At 37.0% G+C, this 21,089-nt stretch overlaps 1 protein-coding gene across 6 annotated transcripts in view; it reads right to left on the bottom strand.

Annotated features, from left to right (window-relative positions):
• Window positions 1-21,089, bottom strand: part of MLF1 (myeloid leukemia factor 1) — a 38,658-nt gene that overhangs the window by 14,775 nt on the left and 2,794 nt on the right. For all 6 annotated transcript variants that reach the window (XR_009261923.1, XM_058730327.1, XM_058730331.1 and 3 more), the window contains exon 2: window positions 707-854. Coding sequence is in view for 5 of the 6 variants with exons in the window: in XM_058730327.1 (XP_058586310.1) it covers window positions 707-854 (148 nt within the window). In the remaining variant the exon portion in view is untranslated. The remainder of the gene's footprint in view (window positions 1-706; window positions 855-21,089) is intronic.

Raw genomic sequence — 21,089 nt, 5'->3', positions numbered from 1 at the left:
TAAAAGTTAATCTAAGTTTGTTTTTTTTTTTAATTTTTTTTTTCAACTTTTTTTTATTTATTTATTTTTGGGACAGAGAGACAGAGCATGAACGGGGGAGGGGCAGAGAGAGAGAGAGACACAGAATCGGAAACAGGCTCCAGGCTCCGAGCCATCAGCCCAGAGCCTGACGCGGGGCTCGAACTCACGGACCGCGAGATCGTGACCTGGCTGAAGTCGGACGCTTAACCGACTGCGCCACCCAGGCGCCCCAAAAGTTAATCTAAGTTTTGAAGGTCCAAGGAAGCCATGCAGAAGTCTGTTTTCCTGGTCCTATAAAGTATTACACCATAGCTTTCGCTGCTTTTTTAAAGTGGGAAAAAAAAGTGTTGCATAGGTTAGGAAGGATAGTCCCCACACCTGTTCTAACTTAAGACATGGGAGGAAATTCTAAGATGACAACAAACTATATGCACATATTGCTTTAAGTTTGGCTTATAATATATAACCCTATGGTCTTAAAGTTTTGGTAGCACAGTGGAATTCTATAGAGTTAATTCATTGTTAAAAAATTTAGCTTTCCAACAGGTTCCCCCTTTTATATATAACAATTATCTCTATAACACAAACATTATTAATAGCTTAACATCATAGATATATTCTTCTGTAATAATTTTCCTCAAATTCCCATAGGACTTTCTCGCTAAGTTTAAAATAAAGAACTTACAGTCAAAGAATTTTCACCATCATCATGTCTCATGTGATTATGAGCTCTTCCTCTGCCATCAGAGATGCTGAGCAAATCTCTTCCAAAAGGTTCAGAAAAACTTCTCATCATCTGTCGCATACTTTCTCGGTGTGCAATAAAAGAATCGCTGTTGAAAATACATATAATCATTCAAGAGTAAGTGTTGGAATTTAAATAATTAATACGTAGGCAGCTAAATACTACAAAGAATTATTTTGGTCTAATATTCTTGTTGAAGAGACAAAAGAAGAGTTTAGGCAAGTAGAATTATCTCGCCAAGACCCACTAACTCATAAATACAGAAACTGTTCCATTTGCTATCTACTATAATTCATCTATGTAAAAATACACCTTTATTTATCCTTTATTGTATAAAAATGACAAACACAAACTGACACATCTTGGGTAGCTTAAGCCAGCAATAAGAAAAATGGCAAAAAAAAAAAAAAAAGGACTGGAAAATTTTGCTACCAGGTAGAGGTCATTCTAGGTAGCCACCAATATAACTTCTACTGAGAACTAATAAAGAATGCTGGCTTGGGGCACCTGGGTGGCTCAGTCAGTTAAACATCTGACTTCAGTTCAGGGCATGATCTCATGATTTGTGGGTTCGAGCCCGGTGACGGGCTCTGTGCTGACAGCTCAGAGCCTGGAGCCTGCGTCAGATTGTGTCTCTCGGTTTCTCTGCCCCTCACCCACTCACACTGTCTCCCTCTCTCCCTCTTTCTCAAAAATAAACATAAAAAAAAATTATGCTGACTTATTTTTTAACTCTTATTTATGAAATATAAGCATTGAGAACTATAGCTATGTTACAACACTGTAAATATACATTATCTTAATAGTCTACAGATAGCTATTAAGTAGTCTACTTAATAGCTACTTAATAGTCTACTTAATAGCTACAGATCACCTTTATGAGGCTAACTTTTGTTTCTAAGAACTCTTAAGTTCTTAGAACTCTTTCTTTTTTTTTAGTTTTAGAGAGTGAGACCATTCATGAGAGGGGGAGAGGAGCAAAGGGAGAGACAGAATCCCAAGCAGGCTCCACACTCAGCGTGGAGCCCGATGCAGGGCTGAATCCCACGACCCTGGATCATGACCTAAACCAAAATTAAGGGTCAGACGCTCAAATGAATAAGCCACCCAGGCGCTCCTGCTAAGAACTCTTAATATCAGAAATCACTGCATAGTAAAAATATTTTCTAGTCTTAAGATAGCTGTTCTCAAACTTTGAAATTACCAAGCAGGTAATGAGGTTTGAAATGCAGATTTCTGTCCTCCCCACCCCCCACCCCCCAACATTCCAATCACATTTATTAGTTCTGGGTGTGATTTGTGGACATGCATCCCTGGTGATCTTAACTCAAGCAGTCCTTTCACCAACCTTTGAGGAATAGTATCCTTTCTGTGTACACAGTACCCAAATTAATTAGAACCCAAGCCTGCTTTCTGAACCTGTGTCCATAGCTGTAAAATGAGGATAATATTGCACATCCCTGTTGCTGAGATTAAAGCATGTAATCTGAAGGCACAAAGTACAGTATCTAGCCCATATAATATGTTAAATGTTAATCTCCCTTACCTTCTCCTCTTCTTAGCCCATGTATGAATGCTACTTCCTATTATTCTATTATTAATATTAAATACCTCTCATTGAGAAAAGATATGTATTTTATTTAAAAATACATATAGCAATAACCATGTTCCAGGCTGTTTTCTATTTGTATAAATATCAGTGTTCTTAATCTGATGTTATCCCAATCACCCCAAGTCCCATTCAAGAATGTAAAATTTTAGGGGTACCTGGGAGGCTTGGTCAGTTAAGTGTCTGACTTCGGCTCACAGTTTGTGATCTCACAGTTTGTGAGTTCGAGCCCTGTGTCGGGCTCTGGACTGACAGCTTGGAGCCTGGAGCCTGCTTTGGATTCTGTGTCTCCCTCTCTCTCTGCTCCTCCCCTGCTCATGCTCTCTCTCTCTCTCTCTCTCTCAAAAATAAACATTAAAACATTTTTAAAAAGAATGTAAAATTTTATTGCCTTTATAATAAGGTTATATATAATAACCACTATATAATAGTGGTTTCTTAACTTCATTTCAGTTTGAAAATCACTGACCCACTGGTCACTTCCTTACTGCTCACTCTAGAAGTTAAGGCACATCACCACTGGAGTGCACTTTATCAAGGCAATCTTACTCTTCCCTGTAGTCTGTTGGAGCCCCCTAATAGTTTGTCCCCCTTTCAGACTTCCCCACCTTAGTTTCATCCTCCTGGGGTTACCCTTCCCACTTCTCATTCTAAACTCCAACCTTCTAATGTCATCATGAGGAAGCTCAAAAATTCTGTCTTCCTTCAGTAGTCTCAGGCAGAAAGAGCTTTCCTTTGAATTGTGCAGTATTTGTATACATAACCCTATCTCAAAGGAGCTCAGATTGAGTCATATTGTCACCTTGGAGGTTAAAAAAATAATAATAAAAACTTCAAGTGCAAATGATTAGTAAACCACTCAACTGGATTATGCTTATGTTTTAAAAGAGGTTTTCATTTTAATTCAGCTTTGTTTAGGTTTAATTTAAATATGAAATTTATCCATTTTAGTCATACTGTTTGATGAATTTTGAAAAATGCATATAGTAACAACCACCACCACAAAGGTGTAGAACATTTCTACCCCCAATGTTCCATCCTGCCTCTTTGCAGATAATTAGCTCCCTCTAACCCTAGTTACCACTGACAAACTTAAAAAAAAAAAAGAAAAGATAAAGAAAGCCTATTTATTTATTTTGAAAGAGAGCAAGTGGAGTAGAGACAGAGAGAGAGAGAGAGACAGGAGAGAATCCCAAGCAGGTTTCTCATGGCCAGCGCAGAGCCCGATGTGGGGCTCGAACTCACAGACCGTGATATCATGACCTGAGCTGAAATCAAGAGTTGGATGCTTAACCTACTGAGTCACCCAGGCGCCCCACCACTGACAGGCTTTCTGTCACTATAGTTTCACCTTTTCCAGAATTTCATATAATGGAATCATACATTATGTTGTCTTTTGTGCCTAGCCTTTTTTACTTAGCATAATGCTTCTGTGATTCATCCACGTTGTTCCATTTATTCAGTTTTATTGCTAGGTACATTGTATGTATATGATTATGTCACAATGTAATAATAAACAGTTTCTAGTTTTTTGCTATTATAAATAAAGCTTCTATAAACATTCATGTACGGTTTTTTATGTATATATGGTTTCATTTCTCTTGTGTAAAATAACTAGCAATAGGATTTCAGAGTTGTGCGGTGATTGTTTAATTTTATAAAAAACGTGAACTTAGAGTTCTAGTTGTGCTACATTCTTGCTTGATAATTGGTATTATCAGTCTTTTTTATTTTATTCATTTGAATGGTGGTGTAATAGTATCTCATTGGAGTTTTATTTTGTGTGTCATTCATATATCTTATTTGATAAAATGTGTTCAAATTTTTTCCCTATTTAAAAAAACCAGATTGTTTGTCTTATTGTTGTAGACTTGTAACAGTTCTTTATATATTGTAGACATAAGACTTTTATCAGATGTTTGTCTTGTAAGTATTGCTTCCTAGTCTTGGACTTGCCTTTTCATTCTCTTAACATCAACTTATTCAGCCACATGGATCTTTGTTAGGTCTTCAGTTTCGCCAGACCTTTGCGTAGTAGTTTTATTTCTGACTTAGTTTTCTATCTGTGTTGTCATCTTTGCATAACTAATTTCCATTCTCAAAACATTTTATATATTTCTATAAGCTGCTTTCAATTATTTTTAGAAGATGAGGCATAAGTACAATTTTTAAAATGAAGGGAAGAATTGAAGCAGGAAGTTAGATAGAAGTAGACAATCTGAGGGAAGTATAGTTAAAAAAAGTAAACTGTGTTGATTATTTTAATGTACCTTCTGAATTTCCTGTCTAAAAGTTAAAAGGCTTATTTGTATTTTATACCTTCTAATATGAGAAATTTATTTTAGGTTTTCTTACAAAAATTTTTGACATTATTGAACTTAATTTCAGTTAGGAATATTATCAACTTGATTATCTAGTCTCTGGTAAACTAATGAACTCACTAATTTATATGTGTGGTAGGCAGCTTCTAAGATGGCCCCCAATGATCCCCTTCCTTTAAGTATGGGCTGGATTTACTGACTTGCCCCTAATAGAATGTGGATTCTGCTTGGGCACTGTATTAGCATGATGACTCATTCTGGGGCAAGCAGCTGCTATGCTGTGAGACAGCCCTGTGGACAGGCCTACCTGCATGAGCTTAGAAGCAGATTTTTGAGACGTCAACAACCACGTTTAAGAACTTGGAAGTAAATTCTCTATCGGTCAAGCCTTGAAATGATGGCAGCCTTGACTCACAACTTGATGCAGCCTCCTAAGAAGCCCCGAGTCAGAACCACCCGGCCCAGAACAACCCAGAAAGCTGTTTCTGATTTCTAACCAACAGAAATGATATAATAAATGTTTGTTGTTTTAAGCTACTAAATTATAGCAGCAATAAATAATACCTATTACATCCCAAAGCACAGCATATAACACATCCAAAACTATCCTCATTCTAATTCTTCAATTTTGTTGGTTTTATCTAAAGACTAGGAGCAAAATGAATGCAAATCTATAAAAATAGTTTGTCTGTAGGTCTGTTTGGTATCATGAAAAATTTTTTTTTGATTTTCACCAAATTTTGAGACTATGTTTGGGATGGTATGAATTAAAATATAAGCTTCCACAAACCTCAGGAGGATGGGGTTTCTCGGACAGGTGGTCTTAGTCTAGAGCAGTTGAAACAGACACAAGAAGCCCTTGAAACTGTTGATTAGAAGACACAAGTCTCATGTATTAAAGCACTTGAGCCAGAGAAAACCAACTCTGGTTTAAATGAATACCCTTTCTCCAATCAAAAGTCACTAAGGAAAAGCTTCAGAACTGCAGATATTGATTGCAATACAGATGCTTCTCTATGTAGCATGCACCCAGGTGAGTGGAGAATGGTAAACTCTCCCCAAAAATGGCACAGACCATCTGATATACAGAATGGTTCAAATTCAATAAACATTTATCATGTATACTGAGTGTCAAGGACAGAGGTTGATTACTAGTCTAGAGGAACATATAGTCTGACACAAAAATGAGACTTATATGTTTTAGAATTAAGATTATAAAAGTTGGATATTATATTAGTTTAGTCAATGTAAGAAATTACTATAAATTTAGTGATTTAAAACAAAAAATTTACTTTCTGACAGTTCTGGAGGTCAGAAGCCCAGAATGGGTACCACTGGGCCAGAATCAAGGTGTTGACAGGGCTGCATTCTTTTTGCAGGCTCTAGGGGAAAATGTTTCTTTCCTGTCTCTTCAATCTTCTAGAAACTGCCCATGTTCTCTGGCTTGTGGCCCTTCCTTCCATTTTCAAAGCCAGCAACAAAGCATCTTTAAATCTCTCTAACTCTTCTACATTCAAAGAACGCTTGTGATTAAACTGAGCCCACCTGGGTAATAAAGGTTCTCTCTTAAGGTTACTGTAAGGTGATTAATAACCTTAATTTCATCTGTAATCTTAATTCCCCTTGTCATGTAAAATAACATATTTACAAATTCTGGGGACTAGGACATGGGCGTCTTTAGAAGGAAGGGACGTATTCTAAATACTTCAGATATAGTCCAGATATAGTCCTAAAATCACAGTATTTAAAACAATTTCCAACTGTTCCTCCTAGTCTGCATAAAATAGTCTCAGAAGATTAAAACGCTAGAAAATACAGCCTGTGATTAACCTGGCACTAGAATGCTGAATGGGATTTCTATGACTGATGATTAAAATAGTAATACAGAATATAAACCTAAATTATGACAAGTCAATAGAGATCTTGAAAGCATTAGCTCCTGAAGTACACTCCAATGGCAGCATTCTCTCGGCACTAAATGGCCTAATTTGTAATTATTATTTCCTCTTATAATTCAAGGTGACTTTTGATGTCCTTTCTTAAGACTACTAAATGATCACATGGGGCACCTGGGTGGCTCAGTTGGTTAAGCATCCATTCGGCTCAGGTCATGATCTCTCAGTTCGGGAGTTCGAGCCCTGTGTCGGGCTCTGGCCTGACAGCTCAGAGTCTGGAACCTGCTTGGGATTCTGTGTCTCCATCTCTCTCTGCCCCTTCCCCACTTGTGCTCTGTCTCTCTCAAAAACAAATAAACATTAAAAAAGATTTTAATAAAAGACTACTAAATGATCACAAAGTTAAAAAAAAAAAGTAAGAACAAAATCCATACTGATGAAAACTACTTTCTGTTCTCGATGTAGCAAAGTAAGTCATCTACTATACTTCCCCTCCCTACCCAACCCAACTCCTGATACTCTTTGAGCTACTGTCTTCTTCCCTTTAGCACTTAAAATCCTCCAATAGTCATCTATACTTGTATCCTTTACTTTCTTGTAGCTTTATTTTTTTACAAATGCCTCTTTCCTTCCCTTCACTTTCACATTAAAACGCCAAGGATTCCCTCAACCTTCCTTCCAATCACTGAAACCCAAAGATCATTCCGGTTCCTTGAATACTCAGCAGCACATCTAACTTTGGAGACTTGTTTGATAAATGTCTCCTTTAAATTCTCCTTTGATTGAACATTTTCCTTCTCACCCTTGACAGAGCTTCCAGAGAGTCAAACGTAACTAGCGTGTCAAGATGTTGACACGCTCAGCCTTGAAGCAGCTGGGTGGGACCCAAGCCTGCCAAAGCCACTGGCGCGGGTTACTTCCGGCTTCCATCAGACTTTCCTTCTTCTACCCCAAGGTGCTTTGCAAATATTTTCTAATTGTATATGACATTAAAATGTTGAAAAGTACCGTCTCCTAAAGACATATAGTTCCCGACTTATGATGGCTGGCCTGACGATTTTTGGAATCACAATGGTGTGAGAATGCTATGCATTCAGTAGAAGCTGCCCTTCGAATTTTGATCCTTTCCCGGACTAGCAACACATGGTACCATACTCTCTAGTGATGCTGAGCAGCAGCAGCAGCAGCTTCAGCTCCCAGTCAGCCTTACAATCACGAAGGCAAACAACCTGTACACTGAGAACCATCATGTACCCATACAACCATTCCATTTTTCATTTTCAGTACAGGATTCAATAAATTACATGAGATATTCAACAGTTTATTGTAAAATAGGCTTTATATTAGTTGATTTTGCCCAACTGTAGGCTAATGCAAGTGTTCGGAGCACATTAAAATAGGGGAGGCTAAACTATGGTGTTCAGTGGGTTAGGTGTAGGAAATGTATTTTCAAATTACACTATTTTCAATTTACAGTGGGTTTATGAGGATGTAATTCCACTGTAAATTGAGGGAGAGCTGTACTTTCTCTAGGCTTTACCCTTTATCCATTCTTGTGTTTTTCTGGCTTCTGCGGGAGTATTCCTTTTAACTTGAACATTCTTAAAAATCACAGGAGGTACTTATTAAAATGCAGAGTCCTGAAACATACACCCAAGGATTTTTGATTTATTGTATCTGGGGCATGGCCCAATAACCTGCATTTAAGCAAGGATTTCTATTAACTCTAATGCAGACATTCCAAGAACCTCACATGAATAAACACTAATCTATCCTCTTCAACCATTTCATCAGGAACTTCTAAGTTCAATTTCTGCTTGTTTTGATACAAATGTCTCCATTTATTTTACAAATATTTACTAAATACCTATGTAAAAGGCACTGTGCCAGGCAGTGGGGATAGAGAGCTGATCTTTGTAGGGCTAAAGCCAATTTTCAACTTCATATTGGCCAAGACATTGTAATACTTTCCAAAATACTCAGGAGTATAAATTACAAATAATGATAAAGTAATTATTGGACATTTGCCTATTTCTATCCTGGTAAGTCTTTAACCTAACATTTCCAACACTTTTTCCTTAGCCTTTTCCCCCCCCCCCCCAACTTTTTCCTTTCTTCCTCTTTACGTCCCTGTTTCTATTAAAGGCACAGTCATTATTCTCCAAGTCGTCCAAACTCAAAACTTCAGGAATGGGCTGGATGTTAGTTGGGTTTTTTATCTGTCCTGTGCGAGCTTCAAGAGATGAAAAGGGTGAACTCTGGTTCCATAGGAAGAATAAAGAAGATGGCAAGTGCCATCAATCTCCCTCTACCAAGAAAAGCTGAGGTTGGTTTGCTTCTTAATTATCATTACTTCTTGAATTTTACTATTTCTTTTCTGGATTCTAACATCTATTAATTTGACCACAGTAAATTTTTAGTAGTCATGTCTAGATTTCTTTCACACTCAAACAATGGGCATCTGGGCACACAAATCTGACTATTTCTCATCACTAGTTTGAGGATAATTGCTTCATTATCTTCCTTACTTAGTGTTAAGAGAAGTCTGATGACAATCTGGTTCTCATTCTTTCTAAGGGAGCTATACTCTCTGGAAGGTCTATGATTCTTTATACATTTTTTAATGTATCAAAATTACATTATTATTGGTCCAGGTATAGAATTTAAAAAATGTATCCTGCCAACCCTCAAATTTCCCTTTTCAATATGTGTTCTAAGGATTTCAGTATTTTGTTAGTTTCAGAAATCGCTCTCAACATATTTCTTTGCATATTTGCCATCCTATCCATTCCTTCCTTGTAGAACCTTGAACCCTCTGTGATTTTGTCCTGCATATTGGAAGAAATCCCTTGGCTCAGTTTCCCAGGTTACTAGTCTTTGTGAAAATTCTCCTTATCTCATTTTTGTTCATTTTAAGATCAAAAATTTAATTTCTGGTATCTCTGGTTATTTTTTTTTTTCAACGTTTTTTATTTTTATTTTTGGGACAGAGAGAGACAGAGCATGAACGGGGGAGGGGCAGAGAGAGAGGGAGACACAGAATCGGAAACAGGCTCCAGGCTCCGAGCCATCAGCCCAGAGCCTGACGCGGGGCTCGAACTCACGGACCGCGAGATCGTGACCTGGCTGAAGTCGGACGCTTAACCGACTGCGCCACCCAGGCGCCCCTCTCTGGTTATTTTTAAATGACTGCACTATCCTCTGACATATGTAAAGTTTTTCACATTCAATACATTTCAACCTCTTATCAACTGCCTTTCCATACTTCAGACACTAGAAAGCTTAAGACTTGGGGTACCTAGGCGGCTTAGTTGGTTAAGTGTCCAACTCTTGGTTTTGGCTCAGGTCATGATCTCATGGTTTGTGAGTTTGAGCCCTGCATCGGGTTCTGTACTGACAGCGTGAAGCCTGCTTGGAATTCTCTCTCCCTCTCTCTCTGACCCCACCTTGCTCTCTCCTCTCTCTCAAAACAAATAAATAAAACATATATATATATATATATATATATATATATATATATATATATATGTTTCATATATATATGTCTCATATATATATGTCTCATATATATATATATGTTTCATATATATATGTCTCATATATATATATGTCTCATATATATATATGTCTCATATATATATATGTCTCATATATATATGTCTCATATATATATATATGTCTCATATATATATGTCTCATATATATATATGTCTCATATATATATATATGTCTCATATATATATGTCTCATATATATATATATGTCTCATATATATATATGTCTCATATATATATATGTCTCATATATATATATGTCTCATATATATATGTCTCATATATATATATGTCTCATATATATATGTCTCATATATATATATATGTCTCATATATATATATGTCTCATATATATATGTCTCATATATATATATGTCTCATATATATATATATATATATATATATATATATATATATATGAAAGCTTAAGACAATTTTGTGGACTCTACAGCAAAGTTTCTGGATTTAGGTTCTGCCACTTACGGGCCATTATCTGAGAATTGGAAGGTGGAAGTGCAAAAGAGTCTGTATGTACTATTCTCTTTTTTGGTAATCATGATCACAGAAGTACACAGTCTTTCCGTAGCAGTGTTAGCAGAACTCCAAGTGTCTGATCACTAGAGTTTATGAGTATTGGGGAACAGGAAAGGGAAATCCATTTTGCCAGTATGGGTCCTAGCAGGGACACCATGGCTTTGCAGCCAGCAGCAGTAGCAGCAGCCTTCCAATTCAATAATTCCTAATGGGAGAATTGGCTATTACGCCCTTGGTGGTCTAGATCTGTGACTTGGCTTTAGGAGTCATTCTTGAAAGTTTAATCTAGAGTCTGTTTCTTAAGCCATCACAACGATTCTCTAAGCTGTTTAATGTCCTGTAATAAATTCTTCCTAAAGTTTCTTCCTAAAGTCACCAGAGTAAATTTGTTTTCTGCAACTGAACTAATGTAGGTAGGAAGGTTTACTTTCGTCAGCTTTACTCCCATTCCAGCACTTCTAAGTAGTATTGACTATTCAAACTATTTTATCATTTTTCTTTTAAGTAATCTTCACTATCTTCTTTTCTACTTTCTTTCCCTCAAAAAGAAGGCATAGGTTACCATTATTGAGAGTCAATGGAGACATTTTTTATTTTTATTATTTTTTTTTTTATTTTTTATTTTTTTAAAATTTTTTTTAACGTTTATTTATTTTTGAGACAGAGAGAGACAGAGCATGAACGGGGGAGGAGCAGAGAGAGAGGGAGACACAGAGTCCGAAGCAGGCTCCAGGCTCCGAGCTGTCAGCACAGAGCCCGACGCGGGGCCCGAACTCACGGACCGTGAGATCATGACCTGAGCTGAAGTCGGCCGCTTAACCGACTGAGCCACCCAGGCGCCCCAATGGAGACATTTTTTAAAAATTCATGCTAAAAATAGTCTTGTTATTTGTGAAAGCCTTCTTCATAAGTAGACTATTGGAAACAAAATAACATACAGAAAATATTGCTTGTCTTTTCCACTAGATTAAAAGCTTCTTGAGGAAAAGGAACAGATCTCTCTTGTTCACTCCATGTCCAAAATTACCTAGCACACAGAGGTTTCTTTACTGATGGAACAATAATGAAAAACGGATAGGAAAAAAGTCATTAAAAAACTTTTCAGCACTTCTAAAAAGAATTTAAATGGAATATTATGCTACCTTTAAAAGAGCAAGGCAGATGTTTATGTGCTGACATGGAAGGATTAGCACGATATACAGTATACCCCCATTAGCAAGATATGTAGTATACCTCCATTTGTACGAGAAGTTCATGTATATATGCTTATAAATATATAGCATATATCCCTGGGAAGCAATGCAGCCAACTGGTTACAGTGGTTGCATGCAGGGAGGGTAACAAAGGACCAGAGGTGAGAGGGAGTCCTTTTTTTCCTGGTCTCAATAAGCCATGTTATTGAAGGACAACACATACGGAAAAGTGCACATATCATAAGCATAAAATTTACTGAGATTTTTCCCCATCTTAACCATTTTTAAACACACAGTTTAGTGTTAAGTATATTCACATCATTGTGAGGAGGGAGTCTTTTGTCCATGTATTCTATACATTTTGAGTTTTTGCCATAAGCATGTATTACATATTCCAAAAACACCTTTTTGAAAATGCAAAGCACGTAGATACTTTATAAAATAAGGTATTAATTACAAAATGTTGGATGTTACTGAATTTTAAGATTTAAAAAGTTTTAAAAAGTTTTAAAAAGTCTTATAATGCATACGTAAATATGGAAAATTGATATGAGAAAAGACTTCTGTAATTCCAAATCAAACGAAAATGTTCACTCCAGGCTGTATAAATGCGTTTTTCTTTCTTAATAGTACTAAAGCTTATCTCTTGGCAAATCCCACTAAAATGCTGTAAAATAAAGTATGCCAATTTATCTTATTCTGTGAAAACCCTAAAGTTATTAACTTGTCAAAGTTTATGGTGAGATGCTGTTAAATTTTGTTTAATAAATTAATATTTCCCAGATGTTATTAATTAGGCATTCGTTTTTTGTGTTTTTTTTTTTTATTTTTGGGACAGAGAGAGACAGAGCATGAACGGGGGAGGGGCAGAGAGAGAGGGAGACACAGAATCGGAAACAGGATCCAGGCTCCGAGCCATCAGCCCAGAGCCCAACGCGGGGCTCGAACTCACGGACCGCGAGATCGTGACCTGGCTGAAGTCGGACGCTCAACCGACTGTGCCACCCAGGCGCCCCTAGGCATTAGTTTTAAAAATATGCTAAGGCAGGGGCACCTGGGTGGCTCAGTCGGTTGAGCGTCCGACTTTGGTTCAGGTCATGATCTCGCGGTCTGTGAGTTCGAGCCCCGCATCGGGCTCTGTGCTGGCAGCTCAGAGCCTGGAGCCTGCTTTCGATTCTGTGTCTCCCTCTCTCTCTGCCCCTCCCCTGCTCATGCTCTGTCTCTCTCTGTCAAAAATAAATAAACATTAAAAAAAAAATGTAAGGCAGAAACTGTACTCCAAAACAATATGTAGTTGTGAGGCCTTTTTGCTTTAATTAAACTTGGGACATAATTCCCGAAAATGAATGTAGAAATTTATTACACAGAATGTTGTGAATGATTGATTCTACCATATACGGTGCAAAGGTGAGTGCTTTTAACTTATCTAAAGGATTTTTTTTACTGTGCTTAAGTAAATTAGATCACTGCTTTGCAGTTCAGAAACACATCTAAGCAGTGAAGTTTTACTAAAAATAAAGAACAAGGTGTCAATAATCCCATCAAACACAATTTAATCTTCTCAGAAAGCAGTGCCATTGCCCAGGTACACTTGATAATATTACAAAATATTAAAAATAAAAAGATGAGGAGCGCCTGGCTGGCTCAGTCAGGAGAGTGTGTGGCTCTTGATCTTGGGGTTAAGTTTGAGCCCCATGTTGGGTATGGGTAGAGATTACTTAAAAATAAAATCTTAAAGGGGCGCCTGGGTGGCTCAGTCGGTTAAGCGTCTGACTTCAGCCCTGGTCGCGATCTCGCGGTCCGTGAGTTCAAGCCCCGCGTCGGGCTCTGGGCTGATGGCTCAGAGCCTGGAGCCTGCTTCCGATTCTGTCTCCCTCTCTCTCTGCCCCTCCCCCGTTCATGCTCTGTCTCTCTCTGTCTCAAAAATAAATAAACGTTAAAAAAAATTTAAAAAAATAAAATAAAATCTTAAAAATAATAAGTAATAAATATTGTCTACATGAACCTATAGGGAGGCTATATATGAGAGTATTTCCAGACTGTTTTATTCTACAGATCTGTTTATTCTTGCCCAATATCAAATGAGTAAAGAGACAGTTAAACAGAAAAATATAGCAGAAAAATAGCAGATCCTCTACATACCTTACCAACATGATAATTTCCAACCATCTCTGCATTAGGACCACTGCTGGTCTAGATGATTGATAACCACTTTACAAAACATGTTTGACAAATCCATATTCTAAAAAATTGTAACATGTTAGTACTCTTACTTCTCCATTTACTCTCCTGCCATAACTCTCTTATCCTTTACATACCGATCCACTTGGTAACACTGCTCTATTTTCCAGCCTCTTCCTTGCTCACTGACAAATTTTATGCAAAGTCCTAAAAGAAAGTGTTTTTTCCAGTGTGTGCAGGTTAAGGTTACTCTTTTTTTTTTTTTTTAATTTTTTTTCAACGTTTTTTATTTATTTTTGGGACAGAGAGAGACAGAGCATGAACGGGGAAGGGGCAGAGAGAGAGGGAGACACACAGAATTGGAAACAGGCTCCAGGCTCCGAGCCATCAGCCCAGAGCCTGACGCGGGGCTCGAACTCACAGACCGCGAGATCGTGACCTGGCTGAAGTCGGACGCTTAACCGACTGCGCCACCCAGGCGCCCCTAAGGTTACTCTTAATGAAACAGAATACAAAAAATTTTTACAGGAAAATTAAACTATTCTTAACCAAATCAGTAAATGAATCGCTCAGGATGAATAGTCATTTTAGATAAATGATAGGTAGTAACTTAAAAAACACAGTTGTACCAAATTCACTCAGAAAGTAAAATAAAATGAAGACCCCAGACATTAGCTTTATTTAGATAGTATACATATTTCATCCTTTCCAACTAAAAACACACTAACATAATAAGAAACAAACAAGTAAAGATATCATACATACAATGCAGGAAAATATCATAAATAAGGTCATTTTTCCATGAATTCTTGTGGCATTTTTAGTTTGGGATTTCTGTCTTATTGATAAGAGTGTTAGGCACAGAAAATGAAAGAGACTACTATTCCTAAATTTTCCACCTGTTAAGGATTTCAGAATCACTATTTAACAGTATAGGCAACTAGCATTATAAGGAAGTTGTAACAATTTAAAAATTAAATAGATCAATTGTATACAATGAGCACCTTAGGTTTTAACAGAATGGAGAGCAGAAAGGGAGTTGTTTTATGCTTCAAAAAACAAGATGTGAAGATCAAGTTAAGTTCATAATTAAAGAATCAGAATTTGGTGTCTGGATCTTCCACTTTTTACTTAAAGAACAGAGTTTCAAGTAGTTTTTTTTTTAAACATTTATTTTTGAGAGACACAGAGAGCAAGTGGGGGAGGGGCAGAGAAAGAGGGAGCCATAGAATCCGAAGCAGGCTCCAGGCTCCCAGCTGTCAGCACATAGCCCAACACGGGGCTCGAACTGATGAGCCGTGAAATCATGACCTGAGCCGAAGTCAGCCGCTTAACAGACTGAGCCACCCAGGTGCCCCAAGTTTCAAGTAGTTCTAAGACCCATAAATGAGTTGTCTAAGAAGCGATTTTCTAATTCTTAGCTCAAAATCTAGGTTATTCCAAAATATTTCATATCTAGATGATACTTAATGTCAGATGATACCAAGTAATTGGAATTCTTTTAATTTTATTACATGTGTTATGGTACTGTGTTTATGTTAGATGACCATATTTCTCAGAAATGTATTTGGAAATACATAGGGGTTAGATGACAAGAAATCTGAATTTGCTTTACAATACATTAGAGACACCAGCAGCAATAGAGACAGATAAAGCAGGTATAAATTTTGAAATTCTGGGTGACAAATACACAGAATTGCTTTTTAAGTTTTTTTTAGTTTATTTATTTTAAGAGAGAGGGTGAGTAGGAGAGGGGCAGAGAGAGAGAGAGAGACAGAGAGAGAGAGAGAGAGAGAGAGAGAGGGAGAGAGAGAGAGAGAGAGAGAGAGAGAGAGAGAGAGAGAGAGAGAGAGAGAGAGAGAATCCCAAGCAGGCTCCATGCTGTCAGCACAAAGCCCATCTCGGGGCTCAATCCCATGAACTACTGTGCATAATCATGACCTGAGCAGAAAATCAAGAGTCAGATGCTTAACTGACTGAGCCACCCAGGTGCCCCAATACACAGTATTGTTATACTTCTGTAGTATGTGTTTGAAATTTTTCATTAAAAAAAATCTTAGAAGAACAAAAAGAAAAAGAACTATGTGGAGTTAAAGGATTTCACACTACCTGATGTTTTAAAGTGGATGATCCAAAAGACAGTCCTTTTGCTTAGAGCTCTATATTCACTGGATATTTACAGCTTAGAACATGGGTACAAGTGTAGATATTAAAATATTCATTCTTATTAATATGCAGTCGCTTGAGAAAACCAGTCAACTTTCCCTTTAGATATGTGGATGAGCTTGAACTGCAATGAAGAAAAATACTTCAGGGGTGCCTGGCTGGCTCAGTTGGTTAAGAGTCCAACTCTTGATTTTGGCTCAGGTCATGAGCTTGTGGTTCGCGGGACTGAGCCCGCCGTGGGGCTTTTTGAAGACAGCACAGAGCTCTTTGCAGACAGCACGGAGCCTGCTTGGGATCTCTCTCCCTCTCTGCCCCTCTCCCACTCACGTGAGCACACACTCTCTCAAAATAGCCTTAAAAAAAAAAGAAAAATACTTCAGAGAATACTAGATTTTGTTCTGTGAATAAGTGAGTATTTAACAGCTATTATTTTCCTATAGAAACATAAAATTTAGTAAGATTTATTATTCTGATTGCATTATAATTGGGCTACAAATTCAATAACTAAATGTGGCTCATTTAATATGTTGTCCATATCTCTTTATTTAAATAAAGTAGATATATTTATATATAGAACAACTGTTAAAAACGTCTTTGTTTTTTGAGTGACATGAACAAAAGGCTGCCTGTTGGAAAAAGCATTAAGACAAAATTGGGCTCACAGTCTGGCTTTTGCACCTGTCCGAACCATTCAGGAAGAAATCTGGATGGGCCCTCCCTGAAGTGAGTTCAATTCTTGTCTACCCAGAACAGCAGCTGCTCAGAGATAAGACTTTAAAAGGTCTCTTGTTCAACCTTAAATTCTTTTTTATTAAAGCCAAAATCTCTTGTGGTAGCAAGGAGCTATTTTATGATTTTAAAAATTAACCTAATGCAGTTTGTTTTCTCAGGTGAGAAGTCAATTGCTTTTATATTTTTCTACCTATTCATATTATTCTCTTGAAAACATCTTGAGAATGTTTCATTCTAGGAAAATAAATTGGAAATATGATGAAGCCTTATAAAGTTCATATATTACAAACTGGTCATTTCATATACATAAACTAGTTTAAAGTTAATAATTTGAAACGTGGTCAAAGATTTATACAAAGGGGCACCTGGGTGGCTCAGTCAGTTGAACATCCAACTCTTGATTTTAGCTCAGGTCATGATCCCAGAGTCATGGGATCGAGCCCCATGTCAGGCTCCATGTTGAGTGTGGAGCATGCTTGAAATTCTCTCTGTTTCTTTCTCTTTCTCTCTCCCTCCACTCCCTCCCCAACTTGCGCTCTCTCTAAAATAAAATTTTAAAAATATTCTTTGTCCATCCACAGGATGCAATACTTTGCAGACACTAAATTCATGCTTTAAAGAATATCTAAAGACTAGGAAAATGATTGTGGTATATGTTGAGGAAAAGAGTGTATTTATGACCATAAAGCTTTGTTCTAATATTGAAAAATATTTTTCACATATGGAAAATGGAAATGAAATGCACCAAAATGATAGTAGCTAAAATCTTGGTTGCATGATTTCCTTTACCAAACTTTCTATAGTTTTCAGATTTTCCATGAGGATGCATTTTCATTTAAATAAGAAAAAATTTACTTATGCTATTATGATGGCCATACTACCTCTTTTAAGATTGCTAACACAAACCACAACCAAACAGAATGATGTTTGGCACCAAATGTACTTTTTCTACTTCATATTATTTATCTATCACAAGCTAGGAAAAATAAATTTTTGCCCCCTGACCAAAATTAACTTAACTCAGACTGGGAATCATTTCTTTTTTTTTTAGATTGGGAATAATTTCAACATAAAAGGCTTTTTAAAAAATATTTATTTTTGAGAGAGAGAGAGAGAGAGACAGAGCATGAGCAGGGGAGGGGCAGAGAGAGAGGGAGACACAGAATCTGAAGCAGGCTCCAGGCTCCGAGCTGTCAGCACAGAGCCTGATGTGGGGCTTGAACTCACAGACCGCAAGATCATGACCTGAGCCAAAGTTGGAAGCTCAACCGACTGAGCCACCCAGGTGCCCCAAAAGGCTTTTTTTTTAATGGATAACATATTTTACTTCAAAATAAGTTCCTGTTTTTAAGACTCTCTCTCTCTCAGGAATGTGTATATATATATATATATATATATATATATATATATATAGCCAGTTACAATTTTATTTGGCCAGTACAATAATATAGTAAAAAGGAATATATTTTTCTTTAAACATATGGGTCTCAGATAATTGACACGGCAGTTCCATTCATCAAGGGAATGCCTTCCTTCCACTATACACAGTGATGGTAAAAAAGTTATCAGCAGATTGTTACTGCTCTCTTGATAACAAAGAAATGTTCCCTAGTTCCAGTGAGGTATACAGGTCCATAAAGAAAATCCAAAAGTGATCCAAGTTTTAACACTAGAAATAATGCATATTACACTCAAAAGAGAATCTTGAGGGTTTGGGCCATGACTTCTACAAATTTATAATACAGTCCACAGCATTAGGCATATAATAGAAACCTAAGAAATATTTGAAGAATGAATTACATTTCCATAGGCAAGTCTTTATTTCCCCACTGTTTAGAAGCACAGTTTAAAATGGTGATGTGGCAGAAGTCTTTGATGTTAAAAGGGTTGTAGGAACGACTATGGCCTCTCCCATCCTTTAAGTACTCCCCTACTTCTGTGTGGATTTTTACAATGTTTACTGATAAAACCAAGCATTATGATATGATTAGATGCTACCAAATGTCATCTCTTGACCCAGCAACTATGTCATAATCATGTTATGCTCCTTAGCTCCTCAATCGATGGTTTGTACCTAATGAACCACAGAATGCCCCAAAAGTCTACCTTAGAAATTCTTTCAGTTCAAGGCTCATAGTGTCTCATTCCATCAAATATGATCTTAAAATCTGTGAAGTTCATTTATAATATCTATATTAAATATCTATATTAAAATATTTCTGAGAACAAACTTTTAGGTGCTAAAAATCACAATAGCTGTTAGGTCTTAACATAAAATGGGATCCTGAAAATCCAAACCTTAACCCAAACATTCATTGTTCACAAAAGCTTATTTAGAAAGGTGCTTTTGTTTTATTGCCTGTTTTATGACAATATTCTTATTCAAGAAAATATCAGTCAATGAAATGTCCATGGACTGTATTCACTTTCAACTCAGTGACTAAATCAAAGCCAGGGTTGGGCTGCCTGGGTGGCTCAGTTGGTTAAGCAGCCAACTCTTGATTTCAGCTTAGGTAATGATCTCACAGTCCGTGAGTTTGAGCACCATGTCAGACTCCATGCTGACAGTGTGGAACCTGCTTAGGATTCTCTCTCTCCCTCCCTCTCTGCCCCTCCCTTGCTCACGCATGCTTACTCTCTCTCAAAAATAAACATTTTAAAAAAAAAGTCAAAGCCTTCAACTTCCTTCAACTACCTCCAAAGAGCAAAATAATTTTTTTTTATTTAAAGAGATTATAGATATGTAAGTTTTAGCTCTTACTGAGAGCAAAGAGATGGGAAGAAGTAACATCCTGTGAAAATATGTAGGGGTTCTTTGACCAAAGACTGGTCATAACACATATGGTGCCCTAAAGGAAAGGCTAACTATTTATTTATTATTATTATTCATGTTTATTTATTTTTGAGAGACAGAGAGAGACAGAGCATGATGGGGGGGTGGGTGGGGAGGCAGAGAAAGAGGGAGACACAGAATCCGAAGCAGGCTCCAGGCTCCAAGCTGTCAGCACAGAGCACGACGTGGGGCTCGAACTCATGAACCGTAAGATCATGACATGAGCCAAAGTCGGATGCTCAATCGACTGGGCCACCAAGGCGCCCCGAAAGGCTAACATTTACAATGAAAACTAAGGCCAATAGATTTGCCAACTTGTTTCTGAGCCTTTAATATCTAACGGCTGATATGTGGTAACATAGCTGTTCTTTGTAGACTTGCATGATCAGAATTTCCTTCTGTAGTTCAGAAGATTCAAAGTTCATGTTTCTGCACAAAGTAGACCTATATACCAGATATATGTAAACTTCTGTACTAAATAATCAATGCTTTTAGGATACAGTATAGATGCCAAAACCCTTTGAACCTCAAATTAATTTTCCTGTCCATACATACGTATTTCTATTTCTTATTAAGCAAACATAAGTGAGAAGGGAAAGTGACATTCTTGAAAGCAAACTGCATGCCAGAAATGCCAGTTTTCAGCTTTTATGTTCTGACCCAAATTACAGGTATTATTCAGTTAAGAAGGAACAGCAATTTTCACTGAATTTCAGTTTTGCAACATCAGATATTCCCCCCCCCAAAAAAGTTCCAAACATATAATAAAACACTAAGCTTCAACATATCACTTTTAAAGTTTCCTTCTAATTTTCTCATGAAACATTTAAGACGCACCATTTATAGTAAACATTGAAAATGAACATATTTGGAGGCACCTGGGTGGCTCAGTCAGTTAAGCGTCTGACTCTTGATTTCAGCTCAGGCCATGATCTCAAGATCATGAGATCAAGCCCTGAGTCAGGCTCCACGCTGGCACGGAGCCTGCTTAAGATTCTTTCTCTATCCCCACTCTCTCTTGCACTCTCTCTAAAAAATTAAAAAGTTAAAAAAATTAAAATGAACATATTTGAATCAAGACTATAGATTTTAATTGTTTTTTTTAACTCAAATCTTTTAAACATTTGACAATTTGATTACAGTATTTTACCAGTCTCAAGTTATTTAATAATTCTAATTTTATATCCAAAAAGTATTTTTTGTTTGCTCACTTTTGAATAATTAGCAAATTAGACAGTGTGCTTATATTGGTATCCTTGATACTGAACTAATGGTTATTTAGACAATGGTAGTGTTCAAAGTAGG

Source organism: Neofelis nebulosa, chromosome 5 (assembly GCF_028018385.1).
Source record: "Neofelis nebulosa isolate mNeoNeb1 chromosome 5, mNeoNeb1.pri, whole genome shotgun sequence".
Taxonomy (NCBI): domain Eukaryota; kingdom Metazoa; phylum Chordata; class Mammalia; order Carnivora; family Felidae; genus Neofelis; species Neofelis nebulosa.
This window is presented reverse-complemented; position numbering and strand designations above follow the sequence as displayed.